Genomic DNA, 27,116 nt, shown 5'->3' with positions numbered 1-27,116 from the left:
AATCATTTGGATTAACAATCATTGTATAGCTGATTGCAACTATTGAGTTCTCTGAATTTATGATTGAAGCTTCTGCATTTGTTTTTCACTCTGGACCTGGTGATGTATTTCACCATCTCATTGGCATCACTATTCTATTATACTGTGGTGCAGCATCAAGACTTCACTCTGGTTCATCTCAAGTCAACACTAGCACAAGAAGTGTTTGTTGTTGAATGAAGTACTTCAGAGATTGGATTGTGGCATTCAGTGTTTCCCTTTAACTTTAGTGGATTGACTCCTGAAGAATCTGGACTCTTCTAAGAGCTTGGATATGTTTGGCCCCGGGCAATTGGTATCCACTCTTTTACCTGCAGTCTTCCATTCCTCCGCGGCTCACTTCTTTCCTGCATTCCCCACTAGACTGGGCTCTCCACAGATCCTGATCCCAGGGCCCTTGTTCAGCTATGAGTCGTTGCGGAGTTACCTGCAGCCAGAGCCATGCAAGGAGGCTCTGCTATTGGCCACACATGCGGCTGGGATGGGGCACCTCACAGAGAGCATGGGTGAGTTCAAACCAACAGTCAGTCTGAGAATACCCATTACAATAAGATTGGAGAGAGTATGGAGCCTTTGTATCTGATAGATGTAATTTCATGAGTGAGAATCTAATACAAAATGTGATTGTTTTGGTATTAATGGACTACATTTTCACATTTGAAACTCATTGGGCCCCATCTGAGTGCAGTGCAAATGTTTACAGCTCGTAACTAACAATCAATTATCAAGCACTGTTAAAGAGGGCCTAATGAACGCAGCACTAATTATCCAATCTAGAGCCATTAGTTCCTTGTCACCCGTTGGCGATTGTGTAATTGGCAGTTGTGCTTTGCTTTCCAGATGAACAGAGGCCAGTGAAGCAGAGGCGCGCGCGGGCCAACTACAGCAGCTGGCAGCTGGAGGAGCTGGAGAAGGCCTTTGAGACCACCCACTACCCAGACGTCTTCATGAGGGAAGCCCTGGCCCTGAGACTGGACCTCATCGAGGCCAGAGTACAGGTATGGTCCGAGCACCCTCTACCTCACAACCATTTAACTATTCTTCGCAGTGCTACTGTACAGTATGTAATTAGAACTTACATTCAATTCTATGTGTGTAACATCTTACTTAGCACAAATGTAACATATTTCTGTGTCACATATTATATTTTCCCAAGGTGTGGTTTCAAAACCGTCGTGCTAAGATGAGGCGTCAGCTAAAGCTGCAGGGTCAGTTGGGAGAGCCAGTACCCAGGAAGGACAACGAGGACACAACTGACAAATCCAACAAGAGTTCACAAGAGCCAGAGGGCTCTGACAGTGAGCACTGGGAGAAGAGGCAGAAGGGAAGTTATCCCTGGACTAAAGTACCCCGTGCTGTGGTGGCCCTCCCAATCCAGAGTATGATCCAGGGGCCAGTGGAATGGGAGGGGACAGAGAGGCCCAGTCCAGAGGAGTTCCGGTCCTGTAGTATAGCCAAGCTACGGGCCAAGGCCAGGGAGCATGAGGCTGAGATCCACAGCACTGTGGCCAGGGCAGGAGGGGAGAGGCTCTCGGAATCACAGAACACTGATGGCATAGAGAGCGACTGATACGCCTCTTTCTTTCTGCATGGCTTCTACACTACCAAGAGGTCCCTACACCCTAGGTCTCATCACTGTTGCACACCCAAATAATGTAACTCCTGAGTTTTGTGATATGGATATATTTAGCATACTATTGATTGATTTAGCATACTATTGGTGCTTTTGTAATGTTATACAGATATATTGAATGTTTTAAATGTCATTAATTTTCTGTACAATGAGGTGAATGCATTCCAGAACTATCTACTACTACTACTACTTATTAAATGTAAATATTCATGTCTCTCAAACTTTGGCTTGAGCTATTTCCCATCTTTATCCTTACTCCGGGAAGAAGCATTGTTATTTTGAAAAAAGAAAATTCACATGTCAACTTGAGATAATGGACAACCTAAGATAATGTGAGGTTTTATCCAAGGTAACATTTGTTTCATTTGCCTTTTTTGCGAAGCATTCATAATTTCTCTGCTGAATGATTTTTACAAGTATTTTTTTTACATTCTATGCTATCTTTCATTCTCATTGAACGGGCTGGAATGGTTTAGCATACTTTAGGAATAAATCTGTTTTAACATTGTACATGTAAAGTTCAAAGACTGGATGAAATGCTCTTAATAGATACAGGGCCTTAACATTCTTCTGTGTTCATGGTGACTAAATGCTCTTACATTAGCCATAAGATTAGGGTAAAACTGAAAGAGGAAACGCTCTGATGAGTTCTCAATGATCTCATGGATGACAAGCCCATCCCTGGGCTATCCTGTTACCTTCACTACAGACAGAGAGGCAGGATGTCTGCATGCTGCCACAAGCCCTTACAGGAAACAATGGAAGTGGCTGAAAAATGACTGCCCTCACTGACAGTGACGCTCTCATTAGATTACATGGCAAATACATGTTGTTGTTTTTTCCTGCAAGAGACACACTTATAAACAAGTCTGTCACTTACTGTGGATCTATCATTGTTTCTTTTTATTGGATTGGGATTGTCACAGTTTCTCAAAAGAGGGCTCAATTGTTGTGTGATCTCAAGTTATTATAAAGTATAAGGATAATAAAAGAGCAAATATACAGTGCTAATACAGCATATGTATATGTTGGACTGTTTGAAGAATTCATCATTATCACCAATTTTCAGGGGTGATATAATATGTCCTACAAGGGCTATAATGTTGATTTTTCAGATCACAGAAAGAGCAGCTGTTCCATGTCCATTGCATTTTGAGCCTCCCAGTAAGACTACTTCCTTTGAAATTGTTGGCCTCGTTGGACAGGAGCTTGGCCATACAAAGCCAAGATTCTGTCCAACATCAACAGCCTTCCGTTATGTGGAGGAGATGGGATATGACCCCATTTGTCCAAGGCCAATGCACATTCAATCAGAGAACACGGATGGGTTCAATCATCTTAAACTACTGTAGCATGTCTGAGAATATGAATAGCGAATAGTTATAATTTAAGTAAAGGGAAATGTAACTGAGGCAGTTAACTTGATTATAGTCTATCCACAGTTCTCTAGTCTGACAGTGCCCCCCACTGGCAATGAGCACATTTTAAAAATGTGGACATTGCTAAGCTTTAGGATCTTGAACAATTTAGTTTGTACCTTCAGTGAAACACTCAATATCGTCTTCAGTCGACCATCAAGGCTTCAATTGAGAACGAACTCATCTGTTCGTCTAGTCTAGGTCCAATTTGAAAGCAGCTCTCAAAATAGGTTATGGGGCTGAATGCAGAACCACACCGTTTTTTTAATTTTTTAATTTTATTTCTGTAGCAGCATTTTCCATTGTTGCCAATGATAGTGCCATCTAGAGTAGATAAACCATGAAGTTTATTATTTACAAATATGTCTCCTTTGCTCTTCTAATGAAATTCCCAACTATGCAAATGAGAAAAGGGCTCAGCGGGATCCTTTGTATTCTAATTGAGACACTCATTAAGGCTTCAATGTGTCTGCCACTGTCAGTGCTCATTAGTAAGTTTATGTATACTCTGGGCATGAAACCATTCATTGTGTTCATTAGTTGCCACAGACCTATGGTGTAAACATGGAATTGAATTCTTAGCTCTGTGTGATATACACACGCCATCTTACAACACTATAAAGACAGTTGGGAATCTACCACAACGGCAAAGTTTACCGGTGATGTTAATTAAGTTTCTGGATTCAAAACTCCACCCCCTGGCGTTACGACAATTGTCTTTTTCAGGTATCAGTGCCGACTGCCGATGCATCAGCAGTGGATAGTTAGGTTAAACACTGAACAGCAGCAACTGGGCTTTTTACTTTCGGCACACACTTCATAAACGTTCAAGCCTGACGGATGAAGTAGAAGTCGCTCACACTGGACTAGTATTTATTGTTGGTAACACTTGTTACTTCTCTATTTATACCGACTGAACATTACGCGCCGGAGGATGGCCGCCATCAAAGCGCTACAACAGTGGTGCAGACTTCAATGTGATGGGTACCGAGATGTAGCCGTCACCAATATGACAACCTCATTTAGAGATGGATTAGCGTTCTGTGCGCTTATCCACAAATACAGACCGGACCTCATGTAAGCAATGCTCAGTTCTTTGTTCAACTTGTTGCCGACTTTTACTTAAAATAGACAAACTGTATGTGAGTCTTTCTCCAAGTCTAGTGTTAATTAATTGCATTCAGCTGAAATCAATCAATAATTGATTGTCACATTGGACAATGTTGCGAGGGGCTTGGTATCCTTTTGGGTGTAAGGGGATAGTGTTTTAACTAGTCTAACAATGCCAGACTTCGAGAAAGTATGAACATCCCCAAAGGTTCCCTGACTCCAGAACAATGCTGCGGGAATCCCGTTCTCAGCATCCATTTTTAAAAACCATTGTCTCCAGATGTGATTGATTAATTTAATAAATATAATTAATTTGATAATTAAAGAAAAAAATCGCATGCTTTTATCATACCAATATGTACATTGATTAAATTGTTTCTGTCATGTTCCTTTTGATTTCTGAACAAAATTAAGGAAACATGTGCCCCATTCAATTGAAACTGGTAACCAGGGCTTGATTGAATATGCGTCCAGCCACTAAATGCACATGAGGGTGACCTCAGATCATTTCCACATTGTATGACTGATTCATTTCCATGTGTTCTTTTACAGAGACTATGACTCCCTCAGTAAAGAGGATGTTTTCAACAACAACAACTTGGTAAGACTCTTTGCATTGTCAGCTAGGTCATCAAGTATAATAACGTCAGTGCTATTCTTGCCAAGTTTGTGTAGTGTGACATGACCTTATTGAACTGTTTGGCTATATCAGGAAGTCACATTTGGTGTGTGCTTGATGTGATTACATTGTTTCAACTGCTTGCAGTCCTTTGTGATTACATAAATTCATCAGCAGTAGACTCCCAGATGGAATTGTGCATTAGTCAATTCAAAGTTATTTTGATGTATGCCTTATGTCTTAAGAAGGTGTATCTTTAGAACTATAGTAGGGTGAACAATTATTTAAAAAAGGGTAATGGTATCGAAAAATGCAACTCATGAAAACCATGAGACTTGCTGTATATAAGTGGTTCAACTCACACAGCAAATCTGTGGTGGTCGAATATGGTTCACTTACATCAGACTTGCATAAGAATGTTATTCCCAATGTATAATTGAATAAGATCTATGATATGATTATACAGTACGTCAGAGTGGAGACAATTTCATATGATTGTGATTCTAGATACCAAACGTTGTCTGCTGAGTCTCTTCTTAGAAAACAATTTCCATGTTGTGCAAGGGTAACTAACTGGGCATCGAACTTGTGTTCCCTGCACAAAGCAAGGCAGTTGAGTTAGCCCACTGAGCTAGAATCAACCGAGGCTTTAGCTGGAGCTACTGTAACAGGAGGCCTCAGGTCTCAAACAAAGTAGTTTGGTGGAACACATACTGTGACTGTAGTGTGGTAAAAACAAACCTTGGCAACACAATGTCTGAATCTTGGACGCTGATTCATGTGAGGATGGCTTTAGAATGTCATGTGCACATTTTCAGTTACCAGAGACACTCTGGAGTTGTCTACTTCTATTCAGTGTCAAAGTATGAAATCTGTCAATCTTGCACTGCCTCAGATTTCACTCACAATGGTAAATGTGACCTGGGCTGCTATTGATACTTTTACGTAGACACAAGCCTAACACCTGAAATTCACTCAAGTTTGACCAGGCTGTATTTAGAAGACTGTAACCACCACTTGAATTATTTGTGAGGTAAAGCCTGTCCGCTGGACCGGCCCTGTTGACCTAATTTTTATGTTGCCCCCCATTTCCATATGTCAGGAAGTCTGTGTGATGACTGTTGGACACAAAATGACTCAAACAACACAGCTGGGACCTCTCCATTATTTAGTCCTCCTTTTTGTACTGGTTTCCTCTGTTTTGAGGATTACAGGCCTCATAGTGTGCTATGCACTCCAAGACCTGTGGCAGAACACTACTCGCTAGTTGTACGGATACCCCTTACAGTGTCGGCTAAGAACTTGAGCTCAGAAGAAGCTCTCCAGGGTATTCATTATGAATGAGGGTTACTGTCATCCATGGGCTACTCGATCCACACGATAAAGGTCTGTTTACAAATGTTACAGTTCAGCTTCAGTAACACATCCCTGGGAGGTTGTGAGAGAGCATTTTAACTCTCAAATGTGCATACTGTAGTGCAATATGTGTTATTCACACATTTGTTTGCAGTCTATTTGACCAACTGACAAGGAGTGCTGCCATGGTGGGACACCCCTCTGTTTTCTCTGAGGTAATTTAATACACACAAAGGGCCCCTACATTTTTTATGAACAGGAGGTCCCAGTCCTTCTTGCTAGTCAAGTTTTTCTAAGGAGTTTTAATTAAAAAAAAAAGATCACTAGACCAACAATATTCACAATGGGTATCTTCTGTTTTTGTGACTGTCGCAATGGCTGCTCTTTCTTTTGTTTGTTTAGAGGAAATCACCTATACAGAAATTGTTTGGCCTTTCTCCCCTGCTCTGACATGGATTTGGGTGGGTGGATTTGCACTTCTGCAAGGTTGTCCTTTTAAATGTTAATGAGCACATCCAAGTTGATTCTGAACAATGCCCTGTTATCCTCCTCCCTCCATCCTCTTTCCCAGGCCTGAGTGTGCACAGGAAATGTGCTATTCATTATTCACCCCCTGTCCAGACCTCCCGGTGTAGGCCATAGGATGCTGCTTGTTGGACTTTTCTATTTATGGAAACTCTTTTTGTCTGGCTTGTGTTTACAGTTAAATTGAGTGACTCTTTTGAGACTTTTGTACATTGAGAATGCTCTAAGAAACATCTCTGTGACACGCATTATATAGTATTTGTTCTGATTGTCGTATGTTAGATAAAGCCTTAGACCGTCCTGTTAGTTTAAGGACCCTGCTAGAAGATTGTGAAAATTGAAAAATGTGTCAGTCCTCCTGGCCTTGCTTACATTTGCCCCCTGATAATTATTGTTGGCTCTCTGCGTTTAAGGCTGCTTATTAAATCTTGTGTTATTTTTTACTTCAGGCTTTCCGGGTCGCAGAGGAGCAGCTGGGGATCGCTGCTTTACTGGATGCAGAGGACATGGTGGCTCTGAGGATCCCAGACAGACTAAGCATCCTTACCTATGTCTCTCAGTACTACAACTACTTCCATGGACGCTCCCCCAGTAAGACTATGGCTTAAGCCTCTATTACATAGAGCACATGTCTTTATTTGTTCTGAATATTCCAGTGCAAGGCTGTGTGCTTTGATTGTTTGCTTGCGTCTGATTACTTGGGTAAAACTATTCAAATGCCATAAGGATAAGGGTTCATCTTGTTGTAGCTCTCCTTTCACCTCCAGATTTTGTAATGGCAATGTTCTGTTTGTTTTGTCTTTTCTTCCCCCCAGTTGGAGGAGTGGGTGGTGTAAAAAGGCCAGCAGAGGGCTCCAAGGAGGAGCCGTCTGAGAAGAAGAATCTTCCTGTAGTTGCCAAAACCTTTGTGTCTGAAAAGGCCATAGAAAATCATCCACCTCCCACCCTTACTGTTAAAACCTCACCCAAACTGTCCAGAGCTGCTGAGCAGGTTAGAGGAATACAGGTACTATATGGTTCCTCAACATCCTATGGTTGGTTAAATGTTTGACTGCATGTTGGTGTTACATACTGGTGTACTACGACACATTTTGATGATGATAAACAGCAAAATATATATTTTGTGAAGCATCTGGGTCTAATGGAAATTAAATGTAATGTAGTTACTTTGTTTTTGAGTAATACAGCTGATGTCTTCCCTGATTCACCTGTTCTCTCTTCCCTCCGTAGAAGACAGTCTTGACTGAGAGCTCCAATAAAACAGGCACTCTTAATAGCAAATGTGTCATGTGCAAAAGCCATGTTCATCTGGTGCAGAGGCATTTTGTTGATGGGAAGCTTTATCACAGGAGCTGCTTCAAGTAAGAGTCCACTTCATACCAATGTCACTGTGCTAATTTGTCAATGGCAATGTGTTAAATGTGTTAACACCTGTATTTTAAACATCTCAACAGGTGCAGTGAATGCTCCAACCTCCTCCTGGCTGGAGCCTATAAAGCAGGAAAGGAGCCAGGCAGCTTCATCTGCAACACCCACCAAAGCAGCCAGAACGGGTGCAAGCCTCCCTCCTCTGGGGTAGCGACCAGGCCTGCCAGTGCGGTAGTTGGACCCAAAAGTGACAGCAGAACCCAGTCTGTCACAAGCCACTCCTCTGTTCTGTCAACGCCTGTCACTGTGGTTCTGAAGCCAGTCGATAGCACCCCAGTTCCCCAGCCCTGGACCACCTCGGCCCAGAAGACCCAGGCAGCCCGTCAGAGGTTCTTTCAGTCAGCCCCTCCAGCTCCAGAGGGCCCAGCCAGCAGCAGGAAGTTCTCAGACATCAGTGGGCAGAAGAAAGTGCCCCTGAGTCCTGAGGAAGAGAAGAACAGAGCCAGGGCTGTGATCAGCAAGAAACTAGCTGAGGAAAACTGCAACAACAATAACACTCGACAGTTTGTCATCAGATCATCAGAAAGAAGGTGAGCGTAGCACAGATTTACCTGTGGATATATGTTCTTGTACACTTCTCTATGATTAGGGATGTTCAACATTTTGATGTTTGCATGGCGTACCACTTTTACCACAGGCCAATGTTGTGCAAGGTTTGACTTATGTTGCGGGCATAAGCTGATAAACTTCCAACCTAATAATAAGAGTATTGTTTCTTCAGGTTTGGAGACGCGCCAAGCTCAGCTGACATCCCCAGCTGGAGGCGGGCTAAATGTGGTCCAGGCACAGCAGGAAAACAAGCAGCACAGCCCTCCACCACCCCCACCAGTAATAAAGAATCACCATGGCTGAAGGCCATCAACAAAGAGAGCACCAGACCAACAACTGTATCCTCAAACACCAAAGGCAAGCGTTTCCTAATTCAATTTGCAGATTACTTTGAGGATTCATTTTTAAATGGGTCATAAGGAATAAAAGAAGCTGAAAATATGTTTGAAATCTGGAAACAATAGCCATAAAGACACATTAGTAAAAATGTACTAAACATTGAGAACATAACAACAAGATGATAATGCTTCAGTCTGCTTTACCACCATTAACTTTTGTAAATATTGTTGGCTCTTTTTTTACCCTTTTCTACACATTGTAGAATTTGGTAATGAGCTTGAGTTTTGCACTCCTCCGCCGGATCTCTCTTTCAAATGTTTTTCTTTTTGGCTGTAGAACCGGACCGCACAGAGGCCCCTGTTGACTGGCGATCAAATCTCAAGCCTGTTAAAAAGGGACCAGGACTGAAGTAAGTATTTTCTTTTTCTGCCTCAATATCAATAATTTATTCTTTCTAATCCACACTGGGGGAAGCAGGCACAGTCACTCAGGTGAAATGTAATGACACTTTTGAGCTGGAGAGCTGACAGTTGGGTTTGTCATGTACTATTCACTCTCCAGTGTGAGGATTCATCCTGCTTCGCCCATCTCTGTAATTGTTGACTGGCTCAGATTGCAGCCTTTAGCCCTCTCCCCCATCCTCACAAGCCCCAAGGAATGCTACGCCTGAAATGACCCCTAGTGCAGCACTAGATAGTTTCCCAGAGTTCGTCTGATGACCCCTTCACTGTTTTCCCATCTCCATAATTCCAAAATGTGAGGTGAGGCTTTTTGTACTATGTTCATACTGTGTGTTACATCCAAAGCACTTTTCCAAGAGGGGTCCAATGTTTTTTTGGCTCTCACATTTCTACTGTTTCTCCAGGACCCCAGCCTCTGCTGAGAACCGATCAATCATTCTTGAGGAACCCAAACCTGATGTCAGCTCCAAGTCCTCCCCTATAACCATCAGTTCCCCCTCTCCTTGGACACCCCAGTCCCCCATCAGCCCTCCTCCCTCTGGCCCCACATCCTGCAGGGCTCCTTCTCCCCAGGAGCCTCATCAGGACTCTGCAGGTTTGGGTGTCCTTTGTATCATCAGTAACCTACAAAAACAGATTGTTTTGTTTTCAATAACCTATTGGCATGCTAAGTGATTCTACTTTTCTCATTTTAGGTACTAAAAATCGAAATCGTTCTACAGCCGTCATCTATCCTTCCCCATCCTCCATCGGTTCTCCTCCGCTTGTCCCTGTTTGGCACAGACCTCTCTCTCCCAAGCCATGCCGTAGATCTGAAGGATGGGGTACCGCCAAGTCTTCCAATCATTCTCTGTAGTTTCATATTTGCATTGTACTTGCAATGTCATGATTCAGATCTGTATGTGCTTAAAATTGTGTTATGGTGAGATTGCCAGAGATTGTCTAACCGTTAGTGCTTGAAACACTCCTCAATATCAAGTGGTTTGTGAGTGCACTTAAATGAAGTTGTTGTAGTTCTCGCAAGCAAATATCTGTGAATGTATCCTTTCTTAGGTTTTAACATCGCTTTACACTAGAAAATAGTGTGTCTTAGTTTTCTAATCAGTCAAATTTGTTTTTTAGGTTCAAAGAATGGGAGTTGCTTGCCCTCCTCCTCCCATTGGCCAGTTGTGGATTCTATCAGCTTTCCTCCCACTGGTCCAGCCAGTCACAAAAGTCCCTCTCCTCAACAGCCTCGCCAGTCATCCAAAGGTAGGGCTGGGCCTGCACTTCAACACAAATCCCACATATTATACCCAAACCATTATGCTGATATTTTAATTTATCTTTTTTTGTGAGTAATGTCTTAGCTTTAAATAAAACAAGTAAACAGTCTTATCTGACAATGGCTCCTTGAAACTCATCCATAAAAGGTCTTATTAATCCTATTATATCTACTGCTTAGGTTCCAAAAATGGAAAGTATTTGTCACCCACAAACGCCTCCAGGTCTGAAATGAGGTCACCCGTGGTAAGTAGTCACCGTTAATGTATGACAAATACAACTGACATGTGGTAAAGCCTTCTGTCAGTAGCAAGTGCTGTATGCAAAGATTTTCTTTCACTTTATAGCAAATTACATTATTCTGTGTAACACAATGAGTTTTTCTGTTGTTTGATCAGAGTAAGTCCTATCACATTCCGATGGATCAGATTGTGAAGGAGCTACATGAGATTGAGGACAGCTTGAGCAATTTGGAGAGGAAGGGAGTGGAGATGGAGAAGAAGCTTCGCAGCTGTGAGGAAGGTACTTTCCAAGGAATTTCCCTTCAGTCCCTAGGTGTCCCTCCTTACTTTGTTGAATATAGACAGAGACTAGATTGTGCTTACATCAATTAGAGCTATGGGAGGGGGGAAGTCTTGAATGCACACACTGTTTGATTTTAAATCAGCTTATACTGTATCTATACTGTGTATAGATTTTGGTCATAGACACTGGGACTGATCTGACTTTGAAGGACATAGAAAAAATTATTAACCACAGTTATTTGTTCTCACGGTATTCATTTTATTTTTCATAAGTCTTCCACCCCAACTGGGTATTTGTAGGGACATGATTTTCAAGGACACTCTCTTTTTCTTAAAGTCCATTTCCAAATAAACTTTCAAATAGACCAGCACTTTGATTTGATGTGTAATGTACTTCAATCCAAATGGCCCTTTCCCTCCACTGCCAGATGCAGTACACTGTCGAGTTATGCTCTCATGGTGGAGCTGTTATCCCAGCTGGTCCACCTGGGACTTGCACACACTTTCAACCACAGCCTGGAGGGGAGAGGTGTGACCGGTGAATAGGTTCCATTTTCAGCAGCCAGAGCCAAATGAGGCGGGAGGCATGCACTGCCCATAGGGAGGCACCATCCCTCTGTGATGCACCTCCATCTCTTTGGGATTGAGCGGAGGGAGGGGGAGGAGAGAAGGGCCAGCAGCCCCAAAGACTGGCTGCAGAGCAGGAGTAGGGGGCCTGATTGCTCTGCTCAAGGTCACCATGGTTTGGGCACAGTAATATCATCCGGTCCACTGCTTGCTCCCTAACTCCTTCCTCCATGCACCTGTCTTGCTGATAGTAGGCAGTGGGAGTTAATGGGGCACTCCTGCCTCTCAGTCCTAGGGCAGTCCAGACTGCACTGTCAACTAATCGTGTGTGTGGGCAATGATAACGGTTTAACTTGTATGTTGGACTGGAACATTGTGTTGCATTATGTTCTCTCCACTCATTTCAATTATATAATTTTGGAAGACATGAATGTTACTCTAGAAGCATAGCCTAGTCAATATTGGCATAGAAATTACATATATTTTGTGTGTTGATAATATTTGTAACTCACTTGACTTTGGCCTTTCTTTTGCAGAGGGTGAGGGGGACATTTTGATGGACCCTTTAATGGTTGACTGGTTCAATCTGATCCGAAAGAAACAGATGTACATCAGAAGGGAATCAGAGCTTGTGTACATGTGAGTACTTTCAATGTAAACACAATGTCACAATGTTTCTGATTTACAATATCTGATTTATAGTGGCTTGTCATTCCACTGCATTCCTCAGAGCAAAGACTCTTGATCTGGAGGAGCAGCAGCCAGGGGTGGAGGGCGAGCTGCGTCGGCTGTTAGAGAAACCAGGTAAGAGGCGCACAAGGCCCACACTGCCCCTCAACTGGTCCTTTTACGACCTCCGCCTCTCAGATCAGCAGACTCCCTTGTCTGATACTGAGATCTGTGTCCTTGGCTTTAAAGATCATTTGAAGTCGACAGAGGAGCGTCGGCGGGAGGAGAAGTTGATGGATAAGCTGGTGGAGATTGTGAATGGTAGAAATGCCATCGTGGAGGGGCTGGACGAGGACAGGCTGAGGTAGGGACATGACTCAACATGACAGGGTTGTGACTGAGTGATGCTGTTGGAATGACCTGAGATCAGTGACTTGTCATTTGTTCATTTTGCAATTGGACACGAGCATTGTGTTTCATGTGAAATTCCAAGTAGTGATAGTGACAAAGCAGGTAAGTATCACAGAGTTTAAGCAAGATGCTTATTTGTGTTAAACTCCTACATTTCTTGATTTTAGAGAAGAGGAAGAAGATCAGCAGTTGGATGAGATGATGCAAAATCTTGGTGAGTGTTTGTGGTGATCTGAATATTCCTCCATTTAAACCCCAGGCATGTGCCTTGTTCATGTGCCTGCTAAATGTCATTAATCTCTCTGTTCTGGTGGACAGGAATTAAGAAATCCAAAAACAAGAGGAAAACGTCATTCTCGAAGCTGTTCAGGAGAAAGAGTAAAAAGTTAGCAGTGGAGTGATCTTCAGGGGAACGTGTGTTGACAGCCTGCCTTCTCCTGCTGTTGGAGCTGATGGTCATGAGTATGTGTTGTGCTCGGTGTCCAGTGTGTGACATTTTAAATGGTATCATCAGTCAAAGAACAGGTACTGTATGTTGGCTTACTGTATCATCTTCAGGGTCAGAGTTAGGGTTTTACAATATGGTGGGTTCCTACAGTAGCATGACGGAAGTTCTGGAGATTAAAGGCAGCATTTTATCAGCTAAATGCTGTCACATTGGGTTTTTCTTGTCACTTGGTGAAAAGAAGGTTTGTTTAAAAGAGCTTTTTGTTTGACATTCAACTTCCTCTGTTCTCCTTAATTTAGTGTTCAGTTGGTGCTGTGCGAATTCTTGAGACTGGTCTCATGATGCTTATGATGTTAATCTTTGTTGTTTTTGAGTTCTACTTCATTAAATCACATCACCTTTTAGTCTGTTAGATCTTTTGTTCTTTTTTTCAAGTCACTGTTTATTCCATGTTTAAAAAGGTTGTTGTTGTGAAGAAGTGTTCATGAGTTACTGTGTTAAAATAAGCGGAATGCAAAATAATGTTACTGGTATTGTTGAATAGAACTATTTTACATGAACATTGTTGGTATAAATGAAAATCACAGAAATTGCCTTGACATGCTGATGTTTTGAGTCCCAAAGTAATTGTTTTAAAGCTAATGTATTTATTTTATGATGTATTTTTTTACTCCTCCTAAAATGAAGTTATTAGGGGGAAAAAATCCAGACAAAGACTAGTTTGAAATGCTTTGCATTGTGTTAACCAGAGAAACTGGTGAGCAGCACATTGTATTGCACCTTGTTTTTAAGGCTGTATTTCTGCTGTCATGCTGTAGGTGGCACCGTGGCTTTACAGGATAAGGAAATGTGCAAGAACTTGAAAATCCAATTTGCCACAGTAGACAGTTAATTTCTTTGCTAATTTTATAAATGTTGCAAAACGTTCAACTCTGCTGATGCAATAACATTATGTGAAAGAAGATTATGTAGAGCAGGAGCTTATGGCCAGGGAAGGCTTATGAACTATATGTTGTATTTAACTTTTTATCTTAAAGCCTGTTTTAAACATAATTCTATACTAATATCTCCTGAAGTATTGTTTTATACCTGGTCCAATATTGCTATCTTTAAAGTTCAAGAACAGTTGACATTTTGTAGTCACTCATCTGTATTGCTATTTATAAGGAACGCACAAGGATATAATGTCTCGTGACATTTTTAAATCGGAAGGAATGATAAACAAATGTGTGTACATATGTGTATCTATTTATATTATTTTAATTGAAACAAGTTTTCTGTCAAATAAATCCTTTGAATATCCTTCATCTGAGTTTGAAGTCTTCATTTCTAAGTTCTGTGGAATTTAACTGTATCATGGTTGATAATTGCTGCGGTTTGAATTAACGCATTCCTTGGTCAACTAGAGGTGATTCGTTTTCAGGCTGATTTGATCACTACAGATCTGTGCACAGGTTGGGCACATTTCATCCAACATGTCACTGTACTGGACCTTTTAATGTTGGGACACTAGTATCAAAGTTCAGCAATGAGCTTTCATTCATAGCTACATCATTTTATGCATTTAATGTGGGTTTTAGGGAAGGCATCAAGATAATTTGCTCACGTCAATATTGTGCAGCTTCTTAAACTACACATTCCCAATTTAAGATGCATGAAATTGTGATCATGAACTTGGAACACCATCTTTCTAAGTGAGTGGAGCTGGGATGATATTGGTGCAGAATGCCATGCGTGATGTGGGTGACAGTCAAGACTGAATACGTGTGATATTACAGTTAATTAAAGCTTTGCGCCCCATCTACTGCAAATGCTTGCGCTTCTGCAATTAAGAATCAAAGGCGAGGGCTTAGTGTCAGGGGGGTGTCTAATACATGGTTTTAACAGGAATGGGACCTGATTTGCCAAGCTCCTAGCGACAAGCATTAACAACAGCCTCAAATTAGAGGGACATTAATATTCATAAGTAAAACAATTCATCCTGTGAATGTGTGATGAAATGAAATCCTCTGAGGTGAGCTCTCCTGTCCACGCTGCCATCGTCCATCGAAATATGTCATTACCCATAAAGTGCCTAATCTTTATGAAAGGGTGGTAGAAATGTGTTGTCACTGCTCTGAAGGAATAAAGGAAAATTGTAATATTGTACTGACCTGCTCAGGATCTCACATTATTTAATTCAGGGAGATGCCATATACTAATGCCACCAAAGTGAGTCGAACAAGAAAACATAGTGTCCTGTATGTGAACAGTTTGATAACACGTATCCTTCTTGGTTTTCTGTCAAATACACTATTTGCCTACAATGTAAGTGTTTCTATATCAGCCATACTGTAACTGCTACAGTGACAGGGCTCCAGAATGCACACTGACCTCTTTTAGGCTGTGGGCTAAAACTTCTCTCTCAGTGTAAGGCTGTGGGCTAAAACTTGTGTGTGTGTGTGTGTGTGTGTGTGTGTGTGTGTGTGCTTGCATGCGTGTTGTGTGTGTTACTGTATGTGTGTGTGCTTGTTGTCTCATTCAAAGTGCCAGAGTCTCTGCCACTAGCCTGTAATTATGATCCTCGAGGTAATTTTATCAGGCTCATTAGCTCTGATGAGTAAACGAGAAGCGTGCCTCTAATTTATTGGCCATCCAGGCTGAGACTTAATTCTCATCAGAGAGATCATAATATTTGTACAGAGAGAAAGCATGTACTCAGAGTTACTAGGCTCTAAGACCAACACTGAAGGGAAGACTTTTGTGACTTAAATCATACAGTAATTACACCCCTCATAGTGGACTGCAATGGAACCTATACAGATAATTGAACGTGTGCTAAAAGTTGTCCTTAGATGTGCTAAAAGCAGGGTCTAACATATCAGATTAATTTGATCTTCAATTTAAGCTTAATTTTCATTGTATTGGCATTCTAATTCAAAACATACGTATACAATTAGATTATTAATACTGCAAACAAAATTGCATTGTTTTTTTCAGTGCTCGACTACAACAGTGAATCCATTTTTATAGAGAGACGATCCCTTTTTCCTGTTGAGAGAACGGGGTAAATACAGTGCCTTTGGAAAGTATGCAGACCCCTTCACTTTTTCCACATTTTGTTGTGTTATAGACTCAATTCAAAATGGATTAAATTAAAATAATTTGCCATCAATCCACACACAATACCCCAGAATGACAAAGCGAAAACAAGTTTTTGGACATTTCAGTAAAATTGAAATACAGAAATACCTCATGTACATAAGTATTCAGAAATACCTCATGTACATAAGTATTCAGACACTCTTAAAATGCAAAAATGTCATCAACAAATCACTCAATGAGTTGAAATGATTCCATCTTAATGCAAGGATAATAGTTCATGTAATTTTGGAATTAATATCTTTGTTTTTATAGGGTCTCTGATTTGCATAGGAATCAATTACACACTGTGTAGATTAGGATGTCACTACCAACTCAGCAAATTTCATAATTTTGTCTTGATCCTGATAAACTCCCCAGTCCCTGCTGGTGACAAACATACTCATAACTTGATGCAGCTACCACTATTCTTCACACGAGAGATGGTGCATGAAACTGCATTGCATGTGCTGGATTTGCACCAAACTTAATGCTTTGTAGTAAAACCAAATAAACACATTTCCAGCCACTTTCGTTGCTGTATCACTTGAATTCATTGTTGCAAACACAATTATGGATATGAGATGGCCACTTGGTTATAGACCAGTTTTGTCGTGACTGAGATGATGTTGTCCCATCCACTGTGCTTTTTCCTCTCCACCATTCAACTTTGTAGATTTTTGTAAGTCTCCCCACGCCTCAGGGTCACATTCCTGAGCAGTTTTGTTCCTCTCCATTTGCTCAGTTTGTAATGACAACCTGATCCACACTGTGTGTAATTGAATCCTGCAAACCCATGCAAAAACATAAAGATATTAATTCCAAAATTACATGAACTATTATCAACTTATTGAGTGATTTGTGGATGACATTTTATCATTTTAGCTAATTTTAAGAGTGTCATAGCAAAGGGTCTGAATACTTATGTACATGAGGTATTTCTGTATTTCAATTTTAATACATTTACTGAAATTTCTAAAAATCTGTTTTCGCTTTGTCATTCTGGGGTATTGTGTGTGGATTGATGGCAAACTCGTTTAATTTAATCCATTTTAAATTGAGTCTATAACACAACAAAATGTGGAAAAAGTGAAGGGGTCTGAATACTTTCCGAAGGCACTGTATGCTCACCATTTCAGTGTGTAGAAATTTGCATTGAGGAGAAATTATGCATGCTGGCTAGTGGAAATGAAATGTATAAAGTGCATGACTGGTAGACTTGACAAGTGCAGCTTTCATCCATCTCAAATGAATAATTTTCACTTCCCTTAAACATCCCTAATCCAACCATGTTATCAGCGGGCATGCAGGATTCAGCATGACTTTCTGCTCAACGCCACAGCAACTTTTAACTTCACTGAGATTCTGCAGTGCAGTTGCTTACCACATGGTCTTATAGACTCTCACTCTTATCCTTTCCTGCTGGTTTTGTGGATCAGTAAAATTCCTTCACAACACAATATATACATAACATAAGTCTTAATAGATGGAAAAATGTCTCACTCTACCCTCCCTCTGTGCTGGCTCAGTGGATGACTTACTGTACTGTACTTTACCTCTGATTCACATTGGCAGAAAACTCACAGAGGATGGTACTCAGAGAATCTCTATGAACTGAATTTATTCCGTGGCCTTATTTTCTTTGTTTTTTGAAATGTTAGTGTGAGGCCTCCTCTGTCAAAATTTAACTTTATTTTGCTTTTCAGTAATGGGATGCACAGTAGAATGATCAGTGATTTTGATGTTGTATTTGACATCTTGAGACTTATATGCAAGCCATAGGACTTGTTATTTTGGAAATACTTATTTAGTGATATTTCAATAATACTCAATCAGAAATAGTTCTAGTCGTAGTATGCAGTATACATTGTGACATGCTCACCACATAGTGGAACACAATTGCACAATTCCAAGCTATGTGAGTACTATGATGATAAACAATTAAATTAGTAATTGTTGTTTACAGTGCATAAGCCCTGTGATATACCCTCTAATATGAAGGGTTACTTTGCTGTCTGCATTTTCAATATCCACTTTCACAGAACTATCCGTTTGCACTAAGAATATTAACTTCATAAATTTCAGGTAACTTTCAGCGCTTTAACATCTTGTCTTAAAGACCTACATGTTAGCAGGAGTCTCAGCCTTAGCATTTAGTGACATTTTAAGCCTTTTAACAGAATCCAGACAGGGATTTGCAGTTTCCTCTAAAGGAAAATAATTTCTGTCCTTCTTTTTGAGAACTTGTGAGTAGAGGGATTAAATACAACAGAAATGTGTGTCTAGTAGAAGTAAAACAATATTCCTAATGTTGCTGCAGTTATACAGGTTTCTATTTTCAGCCACAGTACTGGTTTTAAGAGAGTCCATGACAATTATTATATTTTGTTAAAGTAAATAGTTTCTATATTTTGGTAAAGGTTACCAAATGCCTGTAAGGTCAGAGGGTATTGTAACAATGACAGAGTGTTAATTGGTCCCAGACTTCAGCTGTCTTTACAAGAGTATGACTGTATGAATGTATGTTGTCCCTTTAGAGTGCTACTGCACCTATTGGATGCATTATTCACAGTCTTAAAACTGTTTAAAACACAGCAGGTGTACAAGAATGTACCTCAGCCTATGAGTGGCAGTTTGGAATGCAGACGCCCCTCGTGAGTTGTGCATGGGCCGAGGAGTGTGGGTCTGCCTGTGTGAATCTGATGTCTGCTGTGTAGTGGAGACTGGCTCTGTTCTCTCTCTGTGGGCAGACTGCTTTGATGCGCTTCCTCTCTTATCTCATGCCTGGCAAGGTTAATGAAGTGGTGGCGCTTTTGGAGGAAGTAGAAATGGGATGACTAGAACAGACCAGAGGAAGCTTGGAGATGAAACGTCTAACTCTGAGCGGCTATAAGTGGCAATTTTGGTGAATTACATAGACAATAAGAGGGAGGTTGTCATCCTCTTAAACACAACAGTAGTGAGTATCAGGAATGGTCGATTGCATCACTTTAAGCTTGGTTCAAGTTGAATTATATTAGCATTTGGTTGTAATTTGATCTGTCACACACATCTCCATATTGTATAAGCTCATGATGGTGTTTCTCTGCATCGTTTTAGAAATTGAAGTATTCTTACTAATGGGAATGTTATTGACCACACACATAGATATATTGCTTTATAGTGTATAAGTAAAATACTTCCAATTGTTGCTATGTTTAAGAGAGCTCCTGCAAAGAAACCTTTTTATTAAGAGAAGCCTTGGACCAGTTTCCAGATGTCATCTTCTTATCTCAGGTACTTTTGAAACCCCATTATATTTTTTGTCAGGTGCAGCAGGTCTCACTTGAGTAAAAGAGATGGCTCATTTTATTTGTGAAATCTCACTTGGCGCTTGGCTCTTGGGCACAGCTTAAACAAAGGCCAGCAATGGCACCCTAATATGAATATAATAATAGGTGATGTACTGCTAATGCTTTGTTGCCCTCAGCTTTTTGGTTTTAATATTCTAATTTCTCTTTGCATCTATAACAGCTAATAGGTAAACAGGAATGAATCAGAGAAAATGAAGCAGGTTTACATGCCAATGAATTAGCATATAGATGAGTTCATCTTATACAAATAGTGCTCTTTTGCCCAGGACTCCCTGCACTGAGCAAAATATCATATATGTAAAGTATGCCAGGGGAAATGTAAATTAATCCATTTCAATCATCATTCAATCTAATGAAATCTAAGGAAATGTACTTTTATACGTTTAACCCTCATGCTCCATTGTCCGAATGTATTGCCAGTGCAGTCCAATCACTCCCAGATGCAACTTAATTGTTTAAAATAAATAAGCTGACACTAACTCAAACAGTACTATATATAAAGACTCTGTGCATAACAAAATATGCATTTTTATCATTCATTTTTTTGTATATGTGATGTAGACCAGAAACAAAACGCTGGTTTTACATGATCACAAATTACCACCAAAATGTTTGTGCTGTAGCTGTTCTTTTCCATATATACTTTCATGAAATGAGCATCATTGACCGTTATGTTTTGTGTTTTATCCTCATATTTGTAATGCCATAAATAAACCCAGTCTGCATGAATCAGAGCTATTTGTTACATAGCTCTTGTTAATATGCTAAAAGAAGCTTATCGAATTGGGTCAGCTAATTAAGCAATTAGCTTATTTCAGCTCTGTAGTGACACTGTACTAATCTATGGCATTGTGAGCACAGATATGCCAAAACGGAGAGGCACAGCTCTCTCTGTAGGGCTGTATTCTCCTCTCCCCTCACTCACAGGATCATGTTTGAAGTCATCCTTCTTCTGAAAGTAGATATTGAGAAGGGGAAGACTCGTCTACGTTCACTAATGCGCACATTTCCCATGCAAATCCCTGGAATTGAAAAGGTTGTTTATTGTCTGGTTAATATATTGAGACATTTATGTAGTGTTGTTGAAGTGTTTGCTCTCTGCATTTGTAGCTGTGTTAACACACATGAAATCCCAGACAGATTAGAGTTTGATAGCATTAAAGCCATGATGAACGTCTATGGCTTTAGTTGAGCCCTCTCCATGGCTTTTTACCAAGCATCTGACAGTGGCACCCTCAGACAGCCTCACTTTGGAGCAATAAATCCAACGTTGTTGTCAATTATTGGACACTTCCATTAATTCAACATGTCTGTAGAGGTGTTTAACAGTATATCACATCTATACACATGTATATACTGTACATATTACATGTTGCAGTTTAGTTTAGGGTTATACTTAATCCCCAGGCTCATACATGTACAGTACAGTACTTAGCCCAGGGCTAACATTTCTATATGTTTCATGTCAGCTTTAGACTAAGGCTGCACTAGCTTGGGGTCAGTGCTAATGTGTTCTCAACCAGGGCTGACGTAGCCATCGGCAAAGGTTGGTGCTATCCCAGAGCTGTAGGATGGTTATAGCCCTGGGCTGAAGAACATATTAGGTGACAAGTGCAACTACATGACAGTAGCTTGACAGCAACACCATAGTGTTGCATACATTTGACATACAATTACTATTTTGTGGTTAGGAAAGACAAAACGAGAAGTCACAGTACAGGAGATTAAATAGGAAATTTGACATGCAAGGTTATTTGCTAAAATTCATTCTGAATCTCATTGGTTTGTAGATTTTCTGAGCCCATCAGTTTTCATTCAAACATACATGCATGCACCCTTATACTCTCAAAGACACGTTGTTCATTAAGCTTATGCATATCATCAAACGCTCATGTGCTCAATCTATCGAGCAGCCGTGGAAAAAAAACTGATGTGAATGATGGAAATTCAAACAACCATTCTCATCTGCAAAGGTCATTAAAGCCTGGCATACATTAGAAAATCTGCTAATTATGAAATGGCTTAACTCCACATTCAGGAGGATTATGCCTGCTCAGTTAGAGTATGTTGATCCCCTCCCTTACCCATCACATGACAGCTGATGTATGAGACTGGCTCAATGTTCAAAATGCTTGTCGGTCATCTTAACTGACCGTGCATAAGCTACAGAGCAAAGTAGCCGTGTAGTGATGAATAAATATCTACATCTGCTTTCTACATCTGCATGAAATAGATAGATATTGGAACTTTAAGTGATGAGTAACTCAAAAAGGTTTATGCTAAAGCAAGCTTCCTTTGGAATGTTCATTTCTCGCAGATAAGCCACCTCCTCTACGATATTTTAAAGGACATCTTAAGTTTACTGAGCACTAAAAGGGTTAATTCTACTGTGTGTCTACTGTACTTCTACACATTGATACGTTCACACAAAGATTACCTTTTTGGGCATGCTAAATTGTTCGGTTAGGCTGGAGCCAGGACTTGGCCTCGGGGCAAGGTTTCACACCTGGAGACAGTGACCAGTGTTGAGCAGATGTGGGAGAGTGTGCCATTGGCTCCTGAAGAAGCGTTCTACATAATGTAGGTCATCGCTCTTAGGTGACATTTATCACATGCTGTGCCATAATCTCCTATTTGAATATGAGAAAGCCTTTGCCACATAAGCATGGTAATGCCTAAAGTATGATCCACTTACCAGTAAATGCAGAACCGAATAAAATATGACTGATTTCTCCTTGACTCAAAAGCATTGATTTGACATGGCAAAGCACCCTGGACTCTAGTGGTGAGAGCACACTTAAACACATGACTTAAAAGTCTTATGGCTATGGAGAAAAATTTGCATTATAGTATTTCATAGCATCAGAGGTATGGCTGTTACAAGCGTGGTATCTGGCCTGGAGCTTTTCCTGTCCTCTCCCTGCTTTCTTTTCATAAAGAAAGAATAACAATATCTTATAATCTAGGAAACCATTTCATAATGAAAGAGTCTATTGTAAAATATCTAATAGGAAGTTATTGGTGCTTTTGGGACAGTCCTCTACAACTTGACAAGTTGTCACCAGAGAAATATTGACAAAAAGAGAACTATTTTGACACATTTAGCCCCCACACAAAGCTAGAGCACAGATGGTCACGGAACTTCCATGTTGTAGATCTTCTCGATGTAAAATCATCTTGAAGTTGGTCTATTTAATAATCCATTTGCCAATTAAGACGAGCGGCGGTGCTCAGGTCTATAAAAGGTTAATAAGCCTCAGCTGCAGTGTGGTTATCCTGGGTAAATGTCACTTAGACGAGGGCCACCGTGGGTCAAGATCTCCCTACAGATCTAAATTTAATCACATGGCCGTCGTCTGGCCTCGTCCTCACCCTCATTAGTGCTTGGCTTGTGCTGGAGTGTGATCTGCCCTGCTCCAGCCCTGGAACTCCCCCACCTGGCCCCTATCTGTGGCACATGACCACAGCCAGCAACCAACCATACAGCCGGACTAAGCCGACCTCAAAGCTAACCCACTAGAAGTGTAACTGGTCTCAGTTAAACAACAAAAGTTTTCAGTGGATTTCAGTATGCTTGAGTGATGATGGGAATATCTTATATGTACTGTATGGTGGTGGTTTCCAAAGCGTGTGTGTGTGTGTGTGTGTGTATGTGTGTGTGTGTGTGTGTGTGTGTGTGTGTGTGTGTGTGTGTGTGTGTGTGTGTGTGTGTGTGTGTGAGAGTGAGAGTGAATGTGAGTGTGTGTGTGTTGTGTGTGTGTGTGTGTGTGTGTGTGTGTGTGTGTGTGTGTGTGTGTGTGTGTGTGTGTGTGTGTGTGTGTGTGTGTGTGTGTGCGTGTGCACACGCGTGCGTGCGCGTCTGTGTTTGTTGCAGGGAGCTGGGGTGGGGGTTGCACCAGGGGAACCACAGTGAGCCTTCTGTGCCACCATCACATGGCCTGATCTGCTGGGCGAGCTGTCACCTGATGGAGCTCTGTGCCACCTGCCAGGCCTGCCCCAAATAATGGCAGAATGACCAGTGATCCAAACAGTTATCTTGTCTTAATTATCTCCTCTGAGTTTAATTAACTAGCTCAACTATCGGCCAAAATGCTGCCTTGAATCACTCCCAATCATAAGCAACTGAAGCAGAATGGATCATTGTCAAACCATTTCATCTCATATCTTGGCTGCTTCCTCTGACATTTAAGTAGTGATAATGGATGGACCAATAGAATAATTGTTTAGTATAAAGCAATTTAAATGTATGACGAACTGTATATCATAATGACTAAAGGCTGTGCGGTTGCAAATGATTAAGAGTTAATGCATTGCCATATTGTTTGTGAGAACACTTAAGGGAGAATACTTGACATCTGCATTATGTGTGTGTGTTGTGTATGTGTTTCCCCATATTTCACTCAGTTGAAAAGATGTTACGGTGCACAGAGTCCATATGGACCGGAATACTCAATTATTTAATTCTGAATATTAATATGAATTATACACAAAATGGGTAATAATTCTCCTGCCCTACAGAAATGATTAACATAATTCTGATAAATAACCAGATGGCAGAATGTGTGAATTGAGGTAGATTTATCTTAATTAATATCTCGAACCTACTTGGAGAAAGGTAAATGGCTCCAGCGGGGCCAGAGATGTGCCTCTGTCTCTGTGTTTGTGTGTGTGGATCTTCCGGATCTTTCTCATGGCCTGCCATGTAGTGGCAGCCTGAGGATATTAAGCTGCTCTCCAGGTATGCATCAAACTAGCCTGCTGATAACACACACAAGCACACACGCACGCACACACAATCCAGTTTTTGCCAATAGCAGACTTCTGCACCTACGGTAGTGTCACATGCATCTATTTTTAACAGAGGAAAATCAATTGCCTAAGTTTATTTCTTTTTATTCCCTCTTTTTACTCTTCTGTCTTTTTTCAATGAGCACAGTTCTGTAAGCTGTAATTTCCCAGCTTTATAGCCAATGGAAAATAAAGTGTGAATTTATTTTACTCTATCACAAATGAAGCCAATTAAAATGTTAATCATTACAAGTAGAAAAGGGACAAAGGAATCCAAATAAATTGATGTATTGACGTTTTTTTTTAAATTAATTAATTCGGCTTCCTACTGTGTTGCATAATTATGCTTAAGTGTTTAATTACATATTTTGATGGGATCCTCAATTACTCTGGCTTAATAAAATATCATTAGCCTGTCTCCCAGGTTCTAAGCTGTAGAGACATATATTAGTCTATCTATTTAAATAAAATATTAGATTACTGACTGGTTGGAATATTTGGCAGGTATCCAGCCCTCAATCGACAGTAAATCTCTGTTAACCTGGAAGCCGCTTCTCACATCAAAGTTTGACATAGCAGCTAACAAACAATGTGAAATTTACATATTAATTAGTGGCAAGCAATCAGAAGCGGTGATGAATTCAAATGAGTGGCCCCTCTTAGTGTCTGCCTGTCCCTACCAGTCTGCAGTCACAGTGCCGCCATGCGGGGAGCACGCTCCACATAACAATGAGAAATGCCAAGACCCAAAGGGCACCTAGACCTCACCATCACATACAAAATCTCTTTTATTACACGGTAAGTGCCAATATTCTATACCCTTTCACTGCCCTGGCTCTAACAAATCACTTTACAGAGTCATAACACCTACTGCAATATGCAATCCACAGATAAATTGTCTAAATAGTGTGTTAACAAAATTAATTTTAATTTCTCAATGTCAATATATTTCAGAGAACAGGGTGAGAGCCACCATACTGTTAGTGTTACACAATGCAATTAATCGCTTGTGAAAATTCTCACAGGGTTATTATTCTACTGATCTGACAGGTTCACAGCAGTGTTTCAACCAGCATGGGTGTGCACAAGTGTTTCAATTCAGTCTTTTCGAAGCTGTTACCACGTCTACATGTATTTTTAACATGTTTTACATCCTCCACCACAGGAACAAGAATCCTTGGCAATGGCTTAGAGGCAAAAGCCTATAATTAAAATGCAGCTCAATTGGGTAGCAGGTAATTTACCTTTAGGGGGAGAAGTCTAATTATTGTCTTTGAAAAGCTAATTTAGCGTCAAACACTTCAGGTGTCTTTTCCCCTCTCTTTAGCAAAGGGAAAGGTATCCTGGAGCATTGTGGGGACTGATCCGTCCCCTGTGTCTCATGTCCCTGGTGCTTTCTGTTTACATGGATGACTTCTAAAGAGAAACTAGGAGCCATGTCGCAGAAGCAGTTGAAAACAGAACAAAAGCGCTGTCCCCTTTTGTCTCTCTCTGCAGGTGTAAGGGGGTTCTGAGATGAAGGCACAACTCTTAGCCCCCACTGTTAAATGTTCCTAGCAGGTGAACCTGTTCCTGACAGATGGTGTTTGTGAGTGACGCTCGTTCTCAGCAGAGGCAGGCCCAGGGAAATGATCACAGACTAGTCTCTGCAGAGAAGCCCATCCAACCTGACGGCATATGCTCTGCTGTGGCCTACACCTGCTGAAGGATGGCGTTTACACCACGGTCCCTGGGCTCCACCTCCAAGTGGGGTGTTAATCACAGCTCACTGCTCACTCACACACTTTTGAAACCAGTAAATAACTGAATGCACAACAGCAGGGGTCCTTATTGGACTTATTACTGCGCTTTTCCCTGTAAGACTAGGAAACTCTTTGTAAATCTTTGTAAATCTACCATATGCTGTGTGTAGTAGTTTGTAATGAAACTACAGGACACTGAATTTAAATCCACTCTATGTGTTCCCCCTAGCCATGCTTAATCTGGTTATGGAGCAATTAATAAAAGTCATCATCAATGGACAGTGGAGCAGTATCATGCAAACTTTCACAGGTTTGTGAGATGTCTTACTCGTCAATTCAGCCACAGGACTATCAGTGAAATCTAACATTATGAAACCAGGCCCATGACTTTGACATCCAATCCAGTGCTAATTGGAGTAGAGTAGTGTCCACAGTCATGGAGGTCAGTAACAGGTCCACTGCTGAAATATGTAGGGAGAGTCAATAGTCTGGAACTTCCCCGTCCAACTGGAAACCAGTGAGCTGCTTACACACAAATGGTGATTAGGACACAGTCGCCCAACTCATTGCCAATTCAGATGGCTGTGAGACCCTGGGCAAGGCAGTTTGATCTGGCGAGCTGTCATTGATTCACACAGCTTCCAGCTGGAGCACAGAGCCCCATTGAAGCGCGAGATGGAACCCTCTCCATCTTGGCACATCTTGGCTGGCTCAATCCCCTACAGGCCATTAGGGACAAAATATGTTTTGTTTT

At 41.0% G+C, this 27,116-nt stretch overlaps 2 protein-coding genes across 2 annotated transcripts; both read left to right on the top strand.

Moving 5' to 3' along the window:
• Window positions 1-204: 204 nt before the first annotated feature.
• Window positions 205-1,658, top strand: LOC310809444 (uncharacterized protein). The gene is made up of 3 exons (XM_083676703.1): window positions 205-545; window positions 880-1,037; window positions 1,196-1,658. Exons 1-3 carry the CDS (start codon window positions 314-316, stop codon window positions 1,607-1,609), a joined length of 804 nt encoding a protein of 267 aa, XP_083532829.1. The 5' UTR covers window positions 205-313; the 3' UTR covers window positions 1,610-1,658.
• A 2,366-nt stretch (window positions 1,659-4,024) lies between these two features.
• micall2a (mical-like 2a) lies at window positions 4,025-13,325 on the top strand (the record flags this gene model as incomplete). The annotated part of the gene is made up of 17 exons (XM_083676475.1): window positions 4,025-4,167; window positions 4,753-4,801; window positions 7,150-7,291; window positions 7,516-7,706; window positions 7,931-8,061; window positions 8,155-8,658; window positions 8,850-9,034; window positions 9,353-9,425; window positions 9,882-10,072; window positions 10,600-10,728; window positions 10,922-10,986; window positions 11,139-11,262; window positions 12,368-12,470; window positions 12,562-12,635; window positions 12,750-12,864; window positions 13,079-13,125; window positions 13,230-13,325. 17 exons carry the CDS (start codon window positions 4,025-4,027, stop codon window positions 13,310-13,312), a joined length of 2,349 nt encoding a protein of 782 aa, XP_083532601.1. The 3' UTR covers window positions 13,313-13,325.
• Between the last annotated feature and the right edge of the window lie 13,791 nt (window positions 13,326-27,116).

This window comes from Argentina silus (genome assembly GCF_951799395.1).
Source record: "Argentina silus genome assembly, chromosome: 9".
NCBI lineage: Eukaryota > Metazoa > Chordata > Actinopteri > Argentiniformes > Argentinidae > Argentina > Argentina silus.
The sequence above is the reverse complement of the archived record's forward strand: the minus strand, read 5'-3'. Positions and strand labels throughout refer to the sequence as shown.